General features: G+C 49.1%; 8 protein-coding genes across 8 annotated transcripts; 7 read left to right on the top strand and 1 right to left on the bottom strand.

Annotated features, from left to right (window-relative positions):
* Positions 1-59: 59 nt before the first annotated feature.
* EURHEDRAFT_511600 (putative ankyrin 2,3/unc44) lies at positions 60-6,160 on the top strand (the record flags this gene model as incomplete). Its single annotated transcript, XM_040785980.1, is given in 4 exon segments — positions 60-2,040; positions 2,060-2,877; positions 2,975-5,357; positions 5,403-6,160. The coding sequence occupies 4 exon segments, from the start codon at positions 60-62 to the stop codon at positions 6,158-6,160; spliced, it is 5,940 nt and encodes a 1,979-aa protein (XP_040643037.1).
* Positions 6,161-6,965: 805 nt separating this feature from the next.
* On the top strand, positions 6,966-8,690 carry EURHEDRAFT_407305 (alpha-mannosyltransferase). Its single transcript, XM_040780513.1, has one exon. It carries the CDS (start codon positions 7,056-7,058, stop codon positions 8,541-8,543), a length of 1,488 nt encoding a protein of 495 aa, XP_040643036.1. The 5' UTR covers positions 6,966-7,055; the 3' UTR covers positions 8,544-8,690.
* A 140-nt stretch (positions 8,691-8,830) lies between these two features.
* Positions 8,831-9,280, top strand: EURHEDRAFT_534642 (uncharacterized protein; the record flags this gene model as incomplete). The annotated part of the gene is made up of 1 exon (XM_040787307.1): positions 8,831-9,280. One exon carries the CDS (start codon positions 8,831-8,833, stop codon positions 9,278-9,280), a length of 450 nt encoding a protein of 149 aa, XP_040643035.1.
* A 1,028-nt stretch (positions 9,281-10,308) lies between these two features.
* Positions 10,309-12,131, top strand: EURHEDRAFT_445594 (uncharacterized protein; the record flags this gene model as incomplete). Its single annotated transcript, XM_040783541.1, has 3 exons — positions 10,309-10,803; positions 10,869-11,206; positions 11,267-12,131. The coding sequence occupies 3 exons, from the start codon at positions 10,309-10,311 to the stop codon at positions 12,129-12,131; spliced, it is 1,698 nt and encodes a 565-aa protein (XP_040643034.1).
* A 425-nt stretch (positions 12,132-12,556) lies between these two features.
* EURHEDRAFT_511597 (MFS transporter) lies at positions 12,557-14,185 on the top strand (the record flags this gene model as incomplete). The annotated part of the gene is made up of 3 exons (XM_040785979.1): positions 12,557-13,148; positions 13,198-14,144; positions 14,171-14,185. The coding sequence occupies 3 exons, from the start codon at positions 12,557-12,559 to the stop codon at positions 14,183-14,185; spliced, it is 1,554 nt and encodes a 517-aa protein (XP_040643033.1).
* Positions 14,186-16,703: 2,518 nt separating this feature from the next.
* On the top strand, positions 16,704-18,651 carry EURHEDRAFT_519489 (allantoinase; the record flags this gene model as incomplete). Its single annotated transcript, XM_040786792.1, has 2 exons — positions 16,704-17,297; positions 17,352-18,651. 2 exons carry the CDS (start codon positions 16,704-16,706, stop codon positions 18,339-18,341), a joined length of 1,584 nt encoding a protein of 527 aa, XP_040643032.1. The 3' UTR covers positions 18,342-18,651.
* Positions 18,652-19,096: 445 nt separating this feature from the next.
* EURHEDRAFT_421649 (uncharacterized protein) lies at positions 19,097-19,789 on the top strand (the record flags this gene model as incomplete). The annotated part of the gene is made up of 2 exons (XM_040783349.1): positions 19,097-19,360; positions 19,463-19,789. Coding segments are annotated over 2 exons (591 nt in total), but the record flags the coding sequence as incomplete, so codon positions are not given.
* A 1,275-nt stretch (positions 19,790-21,064) lies between these two features.
* On the bottom strand, positions 21,065-21,499 carry EURHEDRAFT_398541 (uncharacterized protein; the record flags this gene model as incomplete). The annotated part of the gene is made up of 2 exons (XM_040779851.1): positions 21,065-21,427; positions 21,488-21,499. The coding sequence occupies 2 exons, from the start codon at positions 21,497-21,499 to the stop codon at positions 21,065-21,067; spliced, it is 375 nt and encodes a 124-aa protein (XP_040643030.1).
* Between the last annotated feature and the right edge of the window lie 757 nt (positions 21,500-22,256).

Raw genomic sequence — 22,256 nt, 5'->3', positions numbered from 1 at the left:
ACTTTCCACCAACAACTCACTTCCTAAATCATTCTATCATCATCAACCCAAGGTCCATCATGTCTTCTCTATCTGATTTCGAGAGTAACGATACCGTCTTGGTTGGCTCGGGAGATATTCGCGACTTCAATTCAGACAACATCCTTCCACTGCCAACTGCAGACCTGGATGAGATCAGACAATGGCTCCAGCCAACTCCGTATGATCTGGAACGAAGTGAATATTCCAGACATCGCGCATCTCATCCAGTGGGGACGGGCGAATGGCTCACTTCCACGAAAACGTATCAGCAGTGGCACTCCGGCGAGAATGGACTCCTATGGATCAAAGGCATCCCCGGCTCGGGGAAGTCCGTCATGACTGCTTCGATTATCGACCAACTGCGCAAGGAAGAAGTTCCAGTCATATATTTCTTCTTCCGACAGATCATTGATGCAAACCATAAGCCTATCGCCGCGTTGCGTGACTGGCTGTGCCAGATTCTGAATTACAACCCTCCACTCCAGGTCAAACTGAAGGAGTACATTGATAACCGTCGGTCGATTGAGAGTCTCTCTCCAGGCGACCTCTGGAAAGACCTCAAGCTGGCCCTAGATTCATCTCCTAAGGTTTACTGCGTCACGGACGCCTTGGATGAGATGGATAACGGGAATGACGGGTTCCTCCATTCCTTGGTAGAGTTGGGCCAGTGGCGTCCTTCAAATATCAAAGTCTTGATCACTTCACGCCCAGTAGCCTCTTTGGAGGCTCCCTTGCGAACATTCCCCTTTCTCCAGATTCGATTGGAAGAGCGACTGGTAGATCTCGATATTGCGGCCTACGTCCAGCACAAGCTTCGGAACTCGCCTATTCCCAAAGAGCACTGGAATATCATAGAAGAGGCAATTCCCGGTCGGGCAAATGGCCTGTTTTTATATGCAAGACTTTCGATGGAAGCGTTCCTCGAACCGGGTGCTGATGTGCACGAAGTCCTCAATGCTCTGCCTACTGACCTCAACTTAATGTATAATGGATTGTTACGGGAACATGCAAAGCGCTCAAACATATCTGATGAAATCCAGCTTCTCGTCCTGCAGTTTGTTACTCATGCAACACGCCCTCTACGTCTCCTTGAGATAGCTGAAGTGATGAACACTGTACACTTTTCAAGTGGCAATAACAGCCTAAAAGAGACCAAAGAGCTGGTTAGAGCTGCTTGCGGCCCACTTCTGGAGATTCTGCCGAATGAGACGGTCTCGGTGGTTCACCATTCATTCACCGAGTTCCTCAAGGGATTCACCCGATGCAGTGACTCGGACGATTTCGCATATCCAGTTCTTCATTCTGGGTCAACGAATCAATGCCTTGCTGTCACATGCTTGAATTACCTCAGGTCTGGATGCCTCGACAACCAGACGGTCAAAAATAGAAGCGACGACGATGATTTATACCATCCTAAAAAAGCAGACCAAAGTGAACTGTGGCTGCAATTCCCATACTTAGAATACGCCGCAAAGAATTGGTATAAACACACCATGCGTGCAGCAAGTTCCGGTGCAAACATGTCCCACATCTACGATATTCTTGACACATTCTTTGTGGAAAAGCATAGATTTAATGTGTGGCTGGAAATTGCCTGGCCCACCTCGTCTATCAAAGATGTCACGCCACTTCATGTTGCTGCCCGGACTGGATTGGCTCAGTACATAGTGCACTTGCTACAAACGGAAGATATCGATATAGAGACACAGGACTGTGACCACAATACGCCTCTGTATTGGGCTGCAACTTACGGTCACACAGAAGCTGTTCAGGTTCTTCTTGACAACGGGGTCGACTCCGACGCGGAGCAAAACCAGGGCCTGAGACCGCTGCATCAAGCCGCCAGAAATAACCATGCTGAGGTTGTTGAGATATTGCTGGCTGCCGGAGTTGACCCACTTACTCCTAAGACCAGAGATACGCCGGGGAATTGGTGTGGAAATGCGCCGACATCATACGGACACACGCCACTGATGTATGCATGTCATTATGGCCAAGTTTTTACCATTCTTGAAAGATGTTGAAATCTGCCATCAAGCTCTCAGTTGGGCAGCAGAAGAAAGTCGTGCGGAAATTGTGGATTTGATCCTCCAACATTCTGGTGTGGATGTCAATGCGAAGTGGCGCAGAGCCACTGCCCTTTTCAGAGCGTGCAAAGCCGGAGACTTCAAGACAATTGACGTGTTGTTGAAAGCAGGAGCGGACCCAAACATAGCTTGCGCCGATGCTGAAGATGAGTCTGGTGGAATTTCATGGGTATTTTTCGACAAAAGGCTTCACTGTCACCAGGAGCCGAAAGGGTTTACAGCGCTACACTCCCTGTGCAAAGGCAACAGACATTCGAATCCAAGCCCGCCGGAGTGTGCGGAGGTTTTGCTCAACGCGGGCGCTGATGTCCATCTGAAGACTCCAGATGGATCGACAGCTTTGCATTATGCTTGTGAATATAGCACCAACCTGGTCAAGCCTTTGTTGGAGGCGGATGCAGATCCTACCATGGAGAATGATGCTGGAGAGACACCTCTCCACACAGATGGCAAAACAGATAATGAGCTGTTGCCCTTGCTTCTGGGAACAGGAACCGTGGATATCAACAGGCCTAGAAGTACGGATGGCAGGACACCGTTAATGTGCCGTCTCATGGGAATGTATAGTGAATCAATTGTTGCATTTTTGAAATACAAGCCCGATGTCAACGCTACTGACATTGAAGGAAATGGTGTTCTACATGTTGCTCTGAAAGGTAGGTCTATTGAAACCAGCGTGATTAACGCTCTACTGTCTGCCGGGGCCGATCCGAACCTGAAGAACAGACACGGCAATACACCATTCCATGTCATGGAATATAATGTGAATGTAGCGCTCATATGCAGGCTTTTGGATGCCGGGGCAGATATTGAGGCGCGAAATCTCGAGGGCCAAACAGCTCTTTTCACGCAATTTACCTCACCAGGGTCTTAGAGAGGGAACGCCAGAGATTTTTGAGATGCTCATCAACCAGGGCGCCCGAACTGATACTCGTGATTACAAAGGCCGAACTCTATGGCATCATGGATGCAAGAAGAGGAAGCGCCTAGACCATCTGAGAAGCCTAGGCCTTGGGCCGATCGTGACAGACTACGAAGGAAACACACCATTGCATGAAGTTGCCGCCGCGGAGTCTTATTCCAACAAGCTGGAATCTATAAAGCATTTGATGGGCTTGGGCTTGAAAATTGATCAACCAAATCACCGAGGAAGAACTGTCCTGCACTTCCTGTGCTCTGGGACCGACGATGAATCCAAATCGTCCAAGAAAGACCAGCCACTTGATTATGTTCTCGCAGTGTCCAAAAACGTGAGCCCTAGTGATATTGATGGGGTTGATCCACTACATCTTGCCAGTACAATTTCTGAAAATTTTGTTTTCAAACTTCTCAATGCTGGTGCAGATTTGTTTGCTGCCACCCATGAAGGCATGACAGTACTTCATCTCGCAGCCCGAGCACGTAAATCCGGCATTGTGGATATGATTCTATCTCGACTTGGCATACTGGAAACAAAGGACCGCATGGCGTTTGTCAATCAGAAGAACTGCAAAGGAGAAACAGCCCTACATTACGCTTGTCGCTCCGGTCGTCCTGAAACTGTCAGATCGTTTCTTGAAGCAGGTGCAGATCCTAATTTGCTAGACAATTCTCAGAACTCACCCTTCACCATGTGTGCCGATTTTGAGAATGAACAAGAGTTGTGGCGCAATGGTCAGCAGTCACAGGTTGAAGGCCTCGATGCAGCTGGTTTATTGCTTGAATATCGCACACACCCGTTGAATGATAGGAATCACGGAATTGATCGATATGGCTTCGACCAACTTAAAACAGAACACGATACAGCGCGACTGGATGAGATCATGAATTTACTTATCCAGTATGGTGCTGTAATCACTGGGGCCCGTGGTTGTCTTCAAAGGGTGTGGCGGGCGGCGATGCTGCCTCATTTTGGCTATACCATCGACTGTATTTTGCATCTGGGGAATCGTATGATTGATGAAAAGATCATCGCAAATTTGCACCGTGGCACGGGCTTCCTTATTGCTAGCTATTGTCGCAAAGCGGCAAAAGAGGCCTTGAAAGAAAGCGCCAGGCCCGGACACGGTGAGAAATGGTCCGAGAGTCGAGCTTCGTCCGCACAGCGAAGACTTCTGGAGAGTGCATTGGCCATGAGGCAGTATAATCTATTTGAAGAAATAGCCACGGATAGTGCCTGTCTCATCGTGCCCGATTACCAGGGAAGGACTGCCTTGAATGACTTGGTCTACTGGGGCTATAGTGACATATTGGCACGAGTCTGCACTCGGGAACTTGCAACTAAACTTGATGATTATGAATGGTGCAAGAAAGCGGAAGCAGCAGAAGGCCTCAGCAGCGATTTCATTTCACCGTTAATGGTATCCGCTTGCACGCGTCGACTTCCCAACATGGACGTGTTGAAGCAACTTGTCGAGGACTTTGGTGTTAGTATGGATGCCCAAAGCAGAGAGCGTGTGTATCATGGAAGTGAATATCGGGTTTTAATGACCATGGGCACTCTTCATTACCTCGCCACTGGAAAGTGCTGGTGGTATGTCGACAGAGCCCTGCCGTATTTGATACAGAAGGGTGCCAATCTCGAGCTGAGAAACCATGTTGGAGCAACACCCCTCCACATTGCATTGACATCCACAGAAGTCTTTTGCAAGCAAGCTGCCAAAATTTTCATTAAGGGCGGTGCAGATGTCAATGCCGTAGACGACGATGGCAATACATGCCTGTCAAAGGCAGGCGATGACTTGGATCTGATCAAGCTTCTCATTGCGCATGGTGCGCAAGTCAGCGCAGCAGCCATAATATCTGTGATTAAGCTTGGGCAGGTTGAAATACTGGAACTTCTGCTTTCTCAGGGCGATTATGCCAACCTCAGGCCGCCCGGACCTACAAAGCCCAAGTATGATGACTTCAGCCGTAGTGGCATTACCGATTCCGAAATGTTTCCGCTGTTTTATGCATCTAGCTATCGACACCCTAAGACCCCAAATCTTGAGGCAACGAAGGCGCGGATGATGGCAATACTTCTCAAACACGGCGCAGACCCATTTGCCACCTTTGTCAAATATACAAAACAGCCAAGGCCTCATGATAAGTCGACCGAAGAGCCAACCCCAGAATTACCAGCAAAAAGCTACACAATAATCCATAAAATCCTAAGCTCGGGAGATATATTTGAGCCATTCTTCCAGATGCCATCTCTGGACCTTGAACGTCGAGACCAAAGTGGCTGCACTCTGCTGTTAGCTGCATCCAAGAATCACAAGACATTGGGCACGAGGATCTTGCCCACTCAGGGGCAAGACACCGCTAAAACAGTCTTTCAAGAGCTTATTGACCGTGGAGCCAATATTATGGCGCAAGACGACGATGGAAAAACCATTCTCCATCTCATAGAGAATTTCAAGCCCGACGCCGATTTCGTTGAGACCCTCAGAGCTGTCATCATCAACAATCCCAGCCTCGTCCATCAAACCGATCGGGCTGGCGACAAGCCTCTCCACTACGCACTGCGTCACCGCGCCTATGATTACGTCGACCTACTTCTAGAGAATGGAGCCGATCCCGCCCAGCCAGACTCCAACGGAGACACGGCCCTTCACTATATTGCTAGTCGATTTAACAATCTTGCGTTGTTCAAGCAATTTCTAGCTGCTGGAATAGACATCAACGCCCGAAACAACCAAGGTGACACGCCACTCTTCAAGTACATCGAGGTCGGTTTTGGATCGAGCTGCCGCGGTGGAATTTTTGGCTTTGATCTCTCTTTCAAATACACGAGCGATGGAGAGTTCAATGACCCTATATTCAAATTCTTCAGTGAGGCAGGAGCTGATTTCTTTGCGCGAAACAACGCGAAGTCGTCTTTGCTTCATCTGCTAGCCGCTATCAAGGTCGGCACTAGATTCCGCAGCAAAAATGCTCGACTGGCAATTGTGGAGCGGTCCAGACATTTGATGGATTTGGGATTGGATCCTATGGCTGAGGATATAAGACAGCGAACTAGTTTGGATGTAGCTGCTGCGTGTGGGAGTGAACATATTCAGAAGTTGTTTGAGCGGAAGCCGATGGAGTAGCCCGCCGAAGGAGAGGATAGGAACATAATCACATTCGGAGTTTCTCCAGTAACATCATTATTTCCAATCCTGGATTTCGGAGCTTTAAGCATTCTGCTATTCTTAAAACAGTACTGTTTCCCACACCCTACGATCGTATGTACTAGCCTTTTGACTAAAAAGGAATATACCTAGCCAGAGTCAGATACCGATTGCACAAACTGGCAAAGGAGCGGCGATATATTGCATTGTGGACACCATACGACCGACAACAAGACATACGTCCATTCAAATCATTTTGGCTATTATCATGTAGAACGATCGACGCTGCGGCGCTGTATCTGCATTTCCGAAAAGGTCATATCCGGTGCCCGGGGCACAAAGGAGATAGCCATAGCTCTCTGCTGATGGTTCAACAGACTCACAGGGACTCGGAGGCTTTTCAGAAGCACAAGATGGGGTTTCAAACATGGATCATGGAAGGCTCGGAATCAAGCTGAACCTCATTCAATCATGTCTTGAAAAGGAGAAGCCGTAAGGCTCCGGAGAGCCTCAAGGATCAACGAAAGGCTTTCTTTGTCTTGGTGGGTCGTCTCGTGTCCTACGACAGAGGTGGACCAACGGTTCATTGGCCGGGAGGGCTACGCGACGCCCGAAATAAAGATCGCAACCCTTAGGTCAAACTAAGCCATGGTGAGGCTCGAATGAGAGTCGCGGATTCGCTGCGGCAATAATCATAGCCCCGATTGACAGTGCTTTAAAGTACCCGGACGCGTAGCAATCTCCACTGTTGCTTGCTTTATTCAATGAGACTCCCACCGGGCTTCTCGTCTAGGGGCGTTAGGCTGATTTTGGCGTTGCTTATTAGTATCATCTCACCTGCCACTTTCCCCGGGCTAACGATGCATTCTCAAAAATGCGGACGAGCAGAAGAGCTGCTCTGAACAGGAGAATACTCATCACTGTTCTGATTATCCTTGTTCTTGTCAATGCTTATCATCTCTGGCTTGGAAAGCGGTATTTCAGCGCTATCGCTCGGGCGGCATTCCACGATCGCCAAGCACAGTTTCGGGATCATCTCTATTCCTTGCTCGATAGATATGCACCGGGATGTCCTCCTCTGGAATTGATTGATTCGGCAGGGTGGCCGAGATACGACGCCGTGCTTGAACTCGATCGGGAGAATCATATCGATAAAGCTGATGAGATTATACAGCCCATGCAGGCAGCGCACGGCGGCTTTGTTCAAGCGACCCGAAGGCTTGATGTTCCTTATATGATTTTGACAGAAGGCATTGTGTCTTCTGCAGGTGGTGAATATATGCCGACCTTTGTAGTAACCCTGCGTTTGCTGCGACGAACCGGGTGCATGTTGCCGGTAGAGCTCTTTGTCAAAGATTCGACCGAATATGAATCGCACATCTGTGAGAAGATTCTCCCGGAACTCAATGCGAGATGCGTGGTGCTATCGGAGGCCATGGGCCTGGAAAACTCAATAAACACTGATAATGCTGACGGAGTTAAAATCGAGCACTACCAGCTCAAATCCTTCGCGGTTCTCTTCTCATCGTTCGAAAATATCATCTGGCTAGATGCCGACTGCATCCCCATCCACGACCCTACAACCCTCCTGACAACCGACCCATTCAAATCCACTGGTCTTGTCACCTGGCCCGATTACTGGGCCAGCACCATATCTCCACTATACTTCACCATCTCCCGTCAACCCGAGTTCCCCACAACAGACCGCGCAACAACCGAAGCAGGCGTATTCCTAGTCTCCAAGAAAGCCCATTCCCGGACACTCCTCTTAGCAGCTTACTACAACTACTACGGTCCATCGCACTATTATCACCTCCTAGACCAGGGCGCCCCGGGAGAAGGCGATAAAGACACATTCATTCAGGCTGCCGCTGCTGTAGGCGAAAAATTTTACACAGTCAGCGAGAAAGTCGCAGATCTGGGCCGTCGGCGATATGAATGGAACGATAACGATATAATTCACGTCGCAATGCTGCAGGCCGATCCGGCGGAGGATTATAAGCTCACCCAGCAAGGAAAATGGCGGGTAGAAGATACATCTGTGGCCCCTGCGCCTCGAGCATTTTTCGTCCATGCGAATATGGTCAAATTCAACCCCGGGGACAAATTGTTAGACGAGAGCTCGAATGAGTATGACAATGGGCGGAGGAGGATGTGGACTGCTCCTGAGACGTCGGTTCGGCGGCTTGGGTATGATGTTGAACGGGCGGCTTGGGAGGAGGTTATGACGGTGAGCTGTACTTTGGGTGCTGCTTTTGAGGCATGGAAGGCCGGGGATGGGTTATGTGAGGATGTTCAGACGCATTGGAGGGCTGTATTCCAGGATCCAGATGCTGGTGGGCTTAATTTTACGCAATACTGATTGTTGACGTCTCGTATATAGACCTGCAGATACATTTATTGGTATGATGCGTAATGTTGCCTGATGCTCGTATTGAATGTATTCTAAACCTGATGTCTGGATAAAGTAAAAGCACTTGCATACAGTAAACTTTGTGTTAGCTGGCGCATCCACATAAATTAGGATTCCCCGAGTTGCTAGCGGCTCATCAAGTTACCGCCCATTTCCTTTCATGTTACTTGCAGCCCTGCAAAAGTAAGACTGTCCAGAGACTAAGATAACAACTCTTATAATTGACCTCAACTTCAATGACTAACTTACCAGCCATGGGCATAGCAATTCTCGCCTTGGGAGTGGCCCTTCTTCCGCATCGAGCTACACCGAATGCAACTCTAGATATGAACCTCCAAGGCTCAGATCAAGCTTCTTTAGACACCAAAATACGGGCCTTCCTCGCACCCAGCTCTTCCACAAAGGAGTTTGGGAGCTTAACCGCATTGGATGAGATAAAAGGCTCCAGCATGAGTGACCTCGCAGAGCTTTTGCCGATGCTGAAATCAAAAACTGCAAAGAATGGCAATCAATTGCCGAAACTATCCATAATAACAAATCAGTATAGTAGTGTATCGACTGCTGGCAACTTTAACCGGTACCACAGGTTCATCATGATTTGCCGAGCATACTACGGGTCGAGACCATCGACTAACACACTCAGAATGGAGTGCATCGAAGCCAAAGAAAGCATAGAACGGGGCTGAACGGGATAGTATCCGCCGAGAACAGAAGCTATGGGTCCAAAGCCAACTATAGGCCGGGCCACATTTTATTGATTCAATTAAAAGCGATCGCCCTTGACCCATACCTGGCCCTGGGCTGCAAGTGATGGTTCACTCCAGAAGTCAAATATTAGTAGCTCGGGGTCAACCGGGCATGTCAATTTGCGACGGTGGAAACAGTTCATTCCATGTCCATGGCCCTGTTTGGTGAAGAAGATGTCAAGAGATATAAGAAACAAAAGAAAAAGGGACAAAAGAAAGAAACAAAGAACCAAAGAATAACAGATTGTAGACTCACATCGAAGGGCATTCCAGGACAAGGTCTTTGAGAGCACGATGGAGCAACCCCGAAACCCCGGGGCAGCTAGTGGTGGGCCCGAGAGATCCACGGGTGTGGCAAAGACTCCTTGGAATCCTCTCCCCGGAGATACCAGTCTCTTTCTCTGGCCCCTCTCCCCCCAAAGAGACAATTCATGAGAGCCTATCGCCGAACTAGATATCTACCGATCACCGGAGATCATTGGCCATGTCTTGCGAAGATCAAGACATCCCAAACCGGCAAGAAAACGGATCCGCAACTTGTGGGCAATTGTATGCAGTGTCGAACCATGGATTAGCGAATACCGAATTAGGCTAGTCTTGTTGATTATCTGCACTAGCGTGAATTACCGTAGATTCGGGAGTCGATTCGTTTTTTTCCATCGAATCAGCAGTCGATTGGGTTTTGAGCAATGGATCGAATTGGAATAGCCCTCGACCATCTCCAATAATGCAACTTAAAAGTCACTCAGTTATCCAGTGCCATTGGTGCCCTGGTCATATCGAGCCTCCACTTTGCCTCTACTAGAGTACAATCTCGATTTGGAATTTGCTATGATGTATTTCCCTAACCGGGTTCTCCCCTAACAGTACTAAATGCTCCTCCATCCATTTGTCCTTCGCTTTCGCGTGGCTCTTCATTTTACACCCCCTTGAACTTCAACATGGCAGACATGGCGGCTATGGCAGCCATGCCGGGCCTCACCGTGTACAACATTCCACCGAGCCCCCCCAAATGGGACCGGGTAGGTGTCTTCTACATTGCATGGTGCGTGGCCTGGTCGACTGTACTGCTAGCGGGTATGGCCTTCTGCTTGGTCAATCGTCACAATCCTATCCTTAGGGTCCGCGGTCTATCTCTATCATTCCCTGCAATCGCTCTTCTTCATGTGTATTGGATCCTCGGCCAGATCACCTACCCGATAGGCGGAACCGTGCCTATGGTTCTTGCCTACGACATCCAGTACTTCGCCATGGGCGTTTACTTTCCTCTGGGCATCGCGCTGTTCCACGCTTCGAACCACCGTTTCCTTCACATTGCCAAACTGCAGAAGCAGTTTGTCCATGCTGAGCCCCGGGCCGGACGTGACTTAAAAAGCACCGATGCCTCGTGGCTTTGCCGTTTGAGAAACATAAAGTACACAACTAAGATCTTCCTTTTCATCGGCATTGGCATGGTATTGCAAGTATGTTGTCTCCGCTCCCCCCGTTGCGGCTTGGCTAGTCTAAAAACTGACCAACACGCCGTTAGTTTATTCTCACCATCGGAATGTGGTTCGCTTGTAAAAAATATCACCCAACCTACGGTATTCCCGGAACGGGGCTTGATGGCTTGCCACTCCCGGTGCAGATAGTGGAACTCGGTCGGGGATGGGAATGGTGGCCGTCCGTGCTATGGCAAGTCATCTGGGCATGGATTGTCGCACCGGTTCTCCTCTGGCGAGCTTGGGGAATCCGTGATACAATGGGATGGCGTACCCAGACCATTGCCTGTTGCATTTCCAGTCTCCATGCGACACCGATGTTCTTAATCGCGTCATACGTGCCTGCCTTTGCCAAAGTCAATGCGTATTTTACTCCGAGTCAATGGTGAATCCCCCTCATACGCGTGGGATCAGACAATCTTGACAGTCGCTAACATACGCACAGGATCCATCTGTCCATTATAACGTGGGAAATCTTCACCGTGTTCGTTCCCATCTACGAGGTCGCCAGGCAATGGATCCTGTGCAAGAAAGCAGCCGACTCATATGCTAGATGCGATACGGCTTCGCCATCAATGACCATCAGAATAACACGCTCAAAAGAGTGGAACAATACGTCTTCATCCACGCTTGCCGAGAAGGGTCAGGCATCTGTTTTCTTGGATGAATGTATGGGCGACCGCCTGTTCACAAAGGATGCGCTCGAACACGTCCTCAGTAAGAACTCAGAGGCATTGCAAGATTTCGCAGCACTCAAGGATTTCTCAGGAGAGAATGTTGCGTTCCTTACCTGTACTGGCTCATGGAAGTCATCCTGGCCGGAGAGCCCCGACCAGGAGCAGCTGCTCGGAACATATAACCAGGCACTCTGGATCTACACTACCTTCATTAGCCCATGCAACGCCGAATTCCCCTTGAACATATCATCGCAAGCCCTCAGCCACCTGCAGTCTGTCTTCGAGAAGCCCGCGCGGATCCTATGTGGAGAGGGCAGTGTAAACCCTGCGACACCATTCGAAGATGATTACTCCACGTTACCGCCACAAGATGTTGGTATTAGAGCGCGGTACACGGGGGAGATCCCTGACGGCTTCAACCTGGCCGTCTTCGACCATGTGCAAGATCACATCAAGTACCTGGTTCTGACAAACACATGGCCCAAGTTCGTCGAGGCGATGCGGCGCCAGTCAAGCGATTCAATGGAGAGCGGTTATACTGCGACGTCAGAGTCATCGCTGTCGAGTTGGCTGTCGAGTCGCTTGTTAAGTCGGCTGTCGAGTCAGCACGCGAAGCTTCAATCATTTCATTGAAGTTACGTGGGATCTTTCGGGACGTTGCACGGCAACTAGTTTCACTTCTTGTTGATATAGTATTTCAATTTTTGTGTCATTCTCAGATACCATCTTTGCTCATTTTCTACAATCACACATGAACATACAACAGCCGGCGCTCGCTGGCGTTTTAATAAGTCCGTAGAACGCCGAGAGCCGAGGTCTTACGGTGGCAAGCCCTGGATCGGCTGGCCGAGAGCGCCCTGTCAAGGGCGAATTCTCCGCAACGGCTGCCGACCCGAGTTAACCGATTTCACCGATCGTTCGAGTGATGAAATTTTATAAAGGTGATGTTTGCCCTTGGCTTACGACTTGGCTTCTCAACACTTGTGACTAGTCGACATTGTGCCGGTTGAACCATGGCCCAGAATGGCGCGGCAAACACACAAGACGCGGCGAGTGCCATGATCCCCAATTATCCCCGGACAATCTCATTCTGGCGCCTGATGACCGATCAGCAAGTCATCACCCAGGAGATTCTGAGCCACGAGTATGCTGGGTCGGGCACTGAAGACGACCCTCATGTGGTGTCCTGGCTACCGGACGACCCGCGCAATCCAATGCAATTCACGATGGCGAGAAAGGTCATGGTTGTATTTATGACGGGTTTCGCAACGCTCATTATATCTCTGGCATCCTCTGGTTACAGCGGGAGTATTCGGGGCATCATCCAACATTTCGATATCAGCGAGGAAGTGGCTACCTTGGGACTTTCGCTTTATGTCATTGGTTTCTCTGTAGGACCACTATTATGGGCACCTCTGAGCGAGAGTGTCGGGAGACAAATCCCTTTTTTCATCTCATTTCTACTCCTGGCAGCTTTCTGCGCAGGATGTGCCGCGGCACAGAATATCCAGACACTTCTGATTCTACGCTTTTTTGCTGGGGCGTTTGGTTCCTCTCCGCTCACGAATGCAGGCGGAGTTGTCTCTGATATGTTTACTTCCCGGCAGCGAGGTCTTGCGCTTTGTCTATTCGCATCTACTCCCTACATTGGTTAAACCCCTTGTCCTTCCTAGTCATTATGTACTAACGGTATGGTTAGGCCCGGCAGTCGGTCCACTTATCGGTGGATTTCTAGGAATGAACGCCAGTTGGCGGTGGGTGGAAGGGCTTTTTGCTGCATGCTCAGGCCTGGTATGGGTCCTGGTAGCCTTCACGGTTCCGGAGACCTACGCGCCAGTCCTTCTCCGGAAGCGCGCGGCAAGGCTTTCCAAAGTAACCGGAAAATGCTATCGGAGTACTCTCGACATGGGCCAAGGAGTGAGTTTAGGAAAGCGCCTGAAAACCGTATTTTCACGACCGTGGGTGTTACTATTTTGCGAACCAATTGTTCTGCTATTCACCTTCTACGCTGCTGTCATCTACGGGACACTCTACATGCTCTTTGCTGCATTCCCCATCGTCTACGAACAAGAACGCGGTTGGAATCCAGGCGTGGGGGGCCTTCCTTTCCTGGGTGTTTTGGTGGGCATGCTCACGGCAGTCGCCTACACCGTCATGGATAACCAGCGTTACATTAGGACCCAAGAGCGACACAACGGCTTCGCACCACCAGAGGCCCGTCTCCCACCCTGCATGCTCTCCGCCATAACAGTCCCCGTCGGCTTATTCTGGTTCGCGTGGACAAACTCCCCATCTATCCACTGGATGGCCAGCGTGGCAGCACTAGTCCCGTTCGGATTCGGCTTGGTCATTGTATACATGGGCATTGTCAACTATCTGATCGACTCGTATACCATTTATTCTGCGTCTGTGTTGGCGGCCATGTCTGTGTTGCGGTATATGTTTGGTGGTGTGTTTCCGTTGTTTACGACGTATATGTACAGGGGTTTGGGAATACATTGGGCTTCAAGTATTCCGGGATTTGTCTCGGTGGCTTGTATTCCGTTGCCGTTTCTCTTTTACAGGTACGGGGCGGCGATTCGGAAACGGTGTAAGTATGCTGCCATTTCGGCAGGGCATTTGCAGAAGTTACAGGAAACGGCTGCAGCTGAGAAGGACACTGGCGAGAATAGTTCCGTCAGAAGTAATTGATGTCTCGGGAGTGAGGTGGTTTATCTGGGTGTTTAAGAAAGATAGCTAGATATCGTTGTGAAATAATAACATAATCATTACCCCCTGGTAAGTCCGATTGCGTTAATTTATCTCATGATTCTATTAAACCATGGAATGCCCCATGCAAATTGAGAACAAGGTAATATGGTTAATCTTAACCAAGAATGGCCTGTTCTAAGTAAGATAAGACCTCCACACTGCACAATGTAGAATAAGTGCGCAGTTGAAAAACCGTCGTACTGATGAACCCCGTACCTGGCAACAACCCGGCTATTGAGGCAGCTTTGGAATATACGAAAGAGGAGCTGCCGGGGCAAACTTGAACCATTCCTTTCTTGGATGTCGGTTAATACTGCGGCTATTTAGTCTCATGTGTATGAAGCGCGCAGCCTTGTAGTTCGTCAATGCCTGGCTGGCTCCCCCCGCGCAGCTCGGCCGTGGATCCCCCATGACGATGTCGCAGCGTAGGCCTCTCCCTCACCCGCGGGTGACCCTCCGAGGGTCACCCTAATACCCTCATTTTGAGGGTTGAGGGTCCGACTCTCTCACCCGCAGTGAGGGTCCAAGTTAGGTCTAACCTCGCGAGGGTAACTCGCGGGTGATCAAACAAGACAAACAAAACTATATTAGAATGAATCATCATTTTTATGCATCCAAATAAGGTAAAGTGTGGAAATTTTATGAAATTTAATGAAAATGAGGGTCTGTGAGGGTCACCCACCCGAAATTTGGCGAGGGTCGAGGGTCGGGTGGAGGTTCCAATCTTCGGACCCTCATGAGGGTCTCGGCGATGCCTATCGCAGCGGAACAAGATCCCCGGGAACGAGATGTGGCAGGAGCATGTAGAGTGCGTGTCTGAAGAGGTTCTAGCCGCGAGGGGGAAGCTTGTTAAGGCCGATGCGAAGATTGATGTTGTCGGGGATGCCGAGGGGGTTTGGCTGCTATTCGGTGCTTGTCCATGGATTGTGGGTAGCATCTACCCCCTCACTTCCCAGTTTTTATCCCCTTCCTTCCGTTTCGAATATGAAGGAAGAGGGTCGCACTAGCATTGAACAGGGAAAAACTGGCGCCCCTTCATCTCAGCGATGTGTCTCACCAACCCATTACATTTCACTCATATCCACCTCGTCGAATCCGACCCCTCATCCCCGGACTTGTTCGCGACCTTTGTCGCTTCGCGCTATCGCGCCTACGTCCTATCTAAGGAGGCCCTCGGCGTACCTGTGGAGGGCATCCGCCAGCATGGCCATAACTACTACTTATCCGGGGAAGCATTCAATATCGAGCGCATTATGCCAAGGGTTTGAAAAGCTATGCTTGATGGCTGGAGAGGGTGCATGCTGATCCGGACTATTATGAGGCGAAACTGGTGGTTAAGGAGGTTTCTATCGATGGATTGAATAAGTTGAAGGATTTGGAGGAGGATGGTAGTACTGAGGAGACTGGGGACACTGAGTGTCACGGGCTCGGACCAGTAGATACTAATGAAATGATATTCCTATCTTAACTAGTGTAGCCATCGACTAGAATATCGAATCTGGAGAAGAAAAGAGAAGAGACAAATCTATTTACATGAAGAAGTCCTATATGGTTGTGTGTGGTCTCGCTAAGCAGTCTGTTTGTCTTGATTGCTTCCATGGTATTGTTGCCGTGTTGATGGGATGGAGTTACATAGGCTCTTTATTCAGGTTGGGGGGTGGGAATTGGCTACATGGACAGTTAACTGCTCATTGTCGTCCTTGATTTAAGGAATATATTTCCATTCCATACCATACAAGGAAACGGCCAATTGGGCAGGCATTTATCTTCTCATCTTCATGCAAAACCATGGCAAGCCTCTCGAAACCCAGACCGGAGAGGTGAGCGGATTACTATTGCTAATGATCCTAGGTTTAGTTAGTCAAGGTGTGAGCTCTTAGCCGAGATATTCAGCCGAGATATGGAGCTTTCTAGGCGCCTAGTATTAGAGGATAGCCGTGCAGCTTGTGCTATTCATCATTCGTTCGCCACATTAAATAGATATCAAGCCAAGTCGATTAGCGATGGAGACGGCGAATAGTAAAAATCCTTGGCATGCCATGTCATAGCTCATAGGTTCGCTTGGTAACTTGGTATATAGGAGTTTACCGAAAGAGAGATAGGAAGGGAGAAAGAATCGGGGATGTCCAGAGAGAGATATATATATAGTTTTGGCAGAGGGACAACCAATTCTGACAGATTACCGCCATCCCTAGAAAATATTGAGACTTCGGAACCTCTATGTGAATCCCTTCGTAATAGGAAAACTGCGCCTATAGCGATCACATACTGCTTTTAGATTTTAGAAGGCTTAACAGGAATTACGTATTTTTTTATGATTTAATTTAGAATTTTCGGCTTGGCACTATGGATAAATAACCCTCAGTAAGCCCCTAAAGCCATACCTAGATAGGAGATATTTGAATACAGCAAGCACTCTTACGACCTAGTTTTGATCTGTCAAACTCTGAAGATATGGTTCTATTCAGTGGGCGGTTATTTACATACATTCTGACTTTCTTCTGTTGGATATCAATCATATCTGACCAACTGTTGACCGCGGCGACAAACTCCTCTTCCTGCTCCTCCTCCTCAATCACCGTATTGGCTACCTCTCGTGCTGTCATCTCCGGCAAGTTGACCCCTGCTACGATTGTGATTTCTTGTGCGACTGGAAAGATCGCTGCCGTCTTTGACTACGTTCTTTCCGCTACCGACTTCCCCGAGGGGACCCCATATACCGACCATTCCCCTTACGTCCTCCTCCCGGGGCTGATCGATACCCATGTTCACCTCAATCAACCAGGACGTACAGAGTGGGAGGGCTTTTACACGGGCACCCAAGCCGCCGCTTTTGGTGGGGTCACCACCGTTGTGGATATGCCGCTGAATGCCATCCCACCCACCACGACGGTTGCGAACCTGAAAGAGAAAGTCGCAGCAGCCCAGGGCAAATGCTGGGTAGACGTCGGCTTTTTTGGTGGTGTCATCCCCGGCAATTCTCATGAACTTAAAGCCCTTGTCCATGAAGGTGTCCGTGGCTTTAAAGGATTCCTAATTGATAGCGGGGTAAATACCAACCTAGGTGTACTCTATGATACTGCAGCGCTTACCCCCCTCTAGGTTGATGAATTCCCGGCTGTCAACGCGGAAGATATCAAAAAGGCCATGGCTGAATTGGTAGACGAGCCCACGACGCTTATGTTCCACGCGGAAAAGGAACCTCACGAGGAACCCTCTCCACCAATCGGACCCGCGTACAACTATTCGACTTACCTGGAATCCCGCCCGTCGACCTACGAGACTGGCGCCATTGCAGAGGTCTTGTCCCTGGCCCACCTGGCGCCCCAACTCGCCCTGCATATCGTCCACCTTTCCGCCATGGAGGCCATTCCGATGTTGCGCGAAGCCCGCGCACAAGGCGTGCCCATCAGTGCAGAGACTTGCTTCCATTATCTCTCCTTGGCCGCCGAACAGATCCGCGACGGCGACACCCGCTACAAATGTAGCCCGCCCATCCGCTCCCAAGCGAACCAGGATGCTCTGTGGGCCGAACTAGCGCGATACCCCGACGACGGCGTGATTCAGACCGTCGTCTCGGACCATTCACCCTGCACGCCGGATCTTAAGCTCCTCCCGCCGCACATCCCTCCCTACACGGATGCTTCATCCCACAACGGCAGCTTCCTCACTGCCTGGGGAGGTGTCTCTTCCGTCGGTATGGGACTCCCGATCCTGTGGACTGAATTCAGCCGCAGGAATGGCCTGACCTCTGCGCCGGAGGACGAGAACACAAACCGTGCTCTCCAGGATATTGTCCGGCTCTGCTGCATGAATACCGCCGCCCAGGTGGGTTTGGAGAAGCAGAAGGGTGACCTGGCCGTCGGAATGGACGCGGATATCTGCGTCTTTGATGACACCGCCGAGTGGGTTGTCGAGCCATCCACCATGCTGTTCCGGAATAAGGTCTCGCCTTATCAAGGCCAGAATCTGAGGGGTGTTGTTCGGGAGACTTGGCTCCGGGGTGAGCGAATTTTCACCCGTGCTGCCGGATTCAGCGATGACAGGCCGTCGGGCAAACTCCTGCTGGAGAAACGGGCTAAACGGACTTGAACTTCCTCATCTGCTGGGGCCTTGATGACACGGCCTAACCTCATGCATAACCTAGATCGAGACAGCTTGTTGTGACGGTTGTGACGGCTCACATACGACAGCTGACTGTTCGCATATGGCAGCTCAACACTGCAGCAATGGGTTATACATCACAAATGCTGCTACTCGGCTATGGCCAGCTGGCCAACTCGGTGATATATTACGTTAACTAACTTAACCAAGTTATAGCATCCCTATTTAGATTTGGCGCTCCATTGTTGCTTGGCATCATTGTGCGTGCTCTAGTTATAAGATCATTCTCCATTGCTGCTTCAACTTCAACCAAATCTTTGCTTTTTTCCTTTCATTTCTCTACTGCCACCTGAATGATTCAGATGAGGCATTTTTGCTATAGATCCTCAGTTTAGGTCCTCTTATCCCCTCTTTGCCCCCAATTTTTTGGTGAATGCAGTTAGACCTCGCCGAGACCCTCCACCTCTCAACCCTCGCCAAACCTCGTGTGGTAGAGCGCCGTGACACTATTACAAGCATAGTAACATTGGCCAAACCCAGTTCACCTATTAGGTAACGCGTGCCCCTAGGCCAGATTGCATGTAAATTAGTGCGACTGTATTGATGAAGCAGGGGATCAATGCGCAAGGCACAGCTAACCCCATTATTCTCTCATCATTCGAACTCCTTCATACAACTGGTTTGCAGGTGCTTAAGCTACAACGCGCATGATTAAAATGATGCCCACAGAACTCCCATCTGTCATCTGGGCGAGTCTTCTCTTTGCGCACTTTATATCAGCCGCTAAGAAGTGCTATGCCCCTGATGGAAAGACCACTGCCGACTCGAGATTCCTTCCATGCATTGGATTCGATAACGTGGATTCTATGTGCTGTAGGCTGAATGATACTTATCCGGATGTTAGTCAATCGAATGGTCTATGTTATCGGCCTCATGCAAACAAGTACTACCGAGACTATTGCACTGACAAGAGTTTCGACAGTCCGAATTGCTTAATCAAACCATATGTGATGCAGCGGTAAGCAGATCGACGGTCCATTCTCAATGCTCTTTTCTCCTTTCCCGAGCGAATAATACCGGCTCAATTTCGAGATCGATTAAATTCTAAGAATGACGCTGACTCTCATAAAAATCAAGGCAGAGGATCCTCGAACCACAACACCGAGGTTACCATATGCAAAGACGAATCATTTTGCTACGGCAACACGAATGAATGCTGCACAGAAGAAAAAGAATTCACCCTCAACCCAACACTCGTCAGTTTCGACTCGAATGCTACCGCCACTGCGACAGTGACAGCGATGTCATCCTTAGAAAACAGCGACACAAAATCATCCAATAATATCGCAATTGGAGTGGGTGTTGGTGTTCAGTTAGGAGTTCTTGCGATAGCGATGCTGGGAGCTGGATTCTGGTGGGGGAGACAAAATACACGGGCTAAGTACGAAGCATTGCAGCAGAATGGACTATACACAGCAGAAATCCAGCAGGCCGACTCAAGCCCTATCAATGAGCTGGACTCTAATATCCCATCGAAAGGACCCATTGGGCTTCCAACCCATGGTGAACGGAATCAAATGAGAGGGCAGGGCCGATAATTTCACATCAAATTCCTTCGAAGATGTGGAACTTGAGCCTGGTTTCCTTTTTCGCTTTCTCTTCTATGTGTTATGGGGTTCTTGTACGAACCCCCCAGAGTGCCATGGGCAATCTGCAGTGGATTCGGAGAATCCATTTGGTGTAGGTTGGATTTGATTGTGTGGATTGAGTACACCAACAGCCTCTGATTAAAGATAATATAGACTTATTACAAGAGTGGGTAAATATCAAAGCTGGTAGACCGCAGAACATCCTTCTTTCTTTCCTCGTATCAATTATACTTGTCATTAGCTGTCTAGAAAAGGTTTGAGTAGAGAGTTCCATTGAGCCCACAACAAAGACCAAGTGATTTGATTATAATCATGTATTGACACTCGTAGTCCATGTATATATGTACCTATACGTACCTGTTTTCCTAGAAAGACCGTGGCTTTCCTCCTCTGGGCGCCGCCGCTTTAATGAGGGTACTCAGGGGCTTGCTCAGTGAGTACTCAGGACCTGCTAGGTGAGCAGTCATATGGTCTCCAAGCTACTCACCAGCCCTTTATATTGTGCAGGTCCTCATCAGCATGTGACAGTTTAGCGAGATTCTTATCCCGCGCTAAGGGTACTTTTGCGCAGACTTTTATATGCTAGTCTCCTATCTCGGCAGGCGTTCTTCTCTCTTTCCTTATTTATCGAATCCTTACTGTATGGGCTAATAATAGCTTTCGGGAACTAACGTTTACATAGTGATGTGGATATAAATAAGGGCAAAGGGGATACTGCGGAGGAAAAGAGAGAGGATATGGATATAAGTGCTTCTGAACGGTAAACGTCGCTGTGTCAGATCAAGAGTGAGCATGTATAGCACATTTCCATCAAGAGAGTCTGTTAACTTTCCCGCGTTGTTGGTGGAGCAGAAAGCATATCCCAATCTGCACTTTTATTTTAACCGGAGAAGACGCCAGTACAGATGTGTCTTCGATACTGAACCAATGACAAAATATGTGCTTCTTATAGTATAAAGTAGACCCATGTACTTCATACAGACAATTATGTACAGACACCTCAAAAAAAAAAAAAAAATAAAAATAAAAAACTTAAAGAAACGTCTCGACCCTGGCAAACTTTCAACTCTTCCTCTTCGGGCCCTCAGCCGTGCAGGCATGGAAATCTCCCGCATTGGGATTGGCAGGTGTACCCTCCTTCTTCCTGGTCCCCTTGACTTCCTCCACACCATCATGAGAAATAATCCCGCAGTAGTGCTTGTCTTTGTCGTCAGTGTAGATGACACGGAAAGCACCGGGATTCTGCTTTGGCTTGACTGCGAAGGGATATAATTTGCCATCTGCGTATACTGAAGCTTCGAAAACAGTCTTTCCGTGACAAACAGGATCAAGCTTTTCTATGACCTTCTGGTCATTGTAATGGTGTGGGTATCCGGACTGTTCCGTCTTGCTTGGTGCGTTCTGCCAGGCCTTCTTTACCACATCCTCGGAAATTTGATTCGCTTATGAAGTGAGGGCAACATTGCCACAGATGAGGGTCTATACTTGGGTCAGCATTTTGTCTCCTTTCAACGAATTCACAGCCTACCAGCGAAAGCTGGTTGTCGGGAGGATAACTGAAGATAGCTGAGGTTAATGATGATGGATTCAAGATTTCTTTCAGCGAGTATCAGGAAGATATAGATACCTTTTAGTCGCGCTACATGATTGTGGTGTGCTGGATAGAAGGAGTGATTAGCCTAATGTCCAATGGAATGTAGCCCCCATCGCAGGCTCAATCTAGGTGTAAGGCAGTATAATCAGGGTCCTGTAGAAGGGTTTTAGTGCAAAATAGATAGCTACATAGGATGGCCAGGGTCTCAGCCTTGTTGCACTGTGGTTAGGCTGAACGATCCCTGGGGATTTGGGGGATCTGCGGTAAGCGTAGGGCTATATCCGGATCTTAGCCGGTCTAAGGCTTAACCAAGGGCACAATTGGAGCCAAAACATATTTTCTAACATAATTGTCATAAGTATGAACTGTAACGTAATCCACAGCCGAGCTGACCATACAACCGAGCTGACCATTTTCTCCGCAACCACAAGGATATTAAAGCTTTTCAACCACCAACGCCATTAAACTAGACTATATAAAAAATAAAATGAATAGTTATTTACTAGGACAACCTCTTATCGTATGTCCTATAGTCCCACAGCCACTACAGCGTTGTGGAGCTCGCTTGCGAGGCCGAGATATAGGCTCTTCAACCTGGGCTTCATCCTGTATATCAAGCTGCTGAATGCGCTCACGACCTTCCTGTACAGATATAAAGAG

This window comes from Aspergillus ruber (genome assembly GCF_000600275.1).
Source record: "Aspergillus ruber CBS 135680 unplaced genomic scaffold scaffold00001, whole genome shotgun sequence".
NCBI lineage: Eukaryota > Fungi > Ascomycota > Eurotiomycetes > Eurotiales > Aspergillaceae > Aspergillus > Aspergillus ruber.
This window is presented reverse-complemented; position numbering and strand designations above follow the sequence as displayed.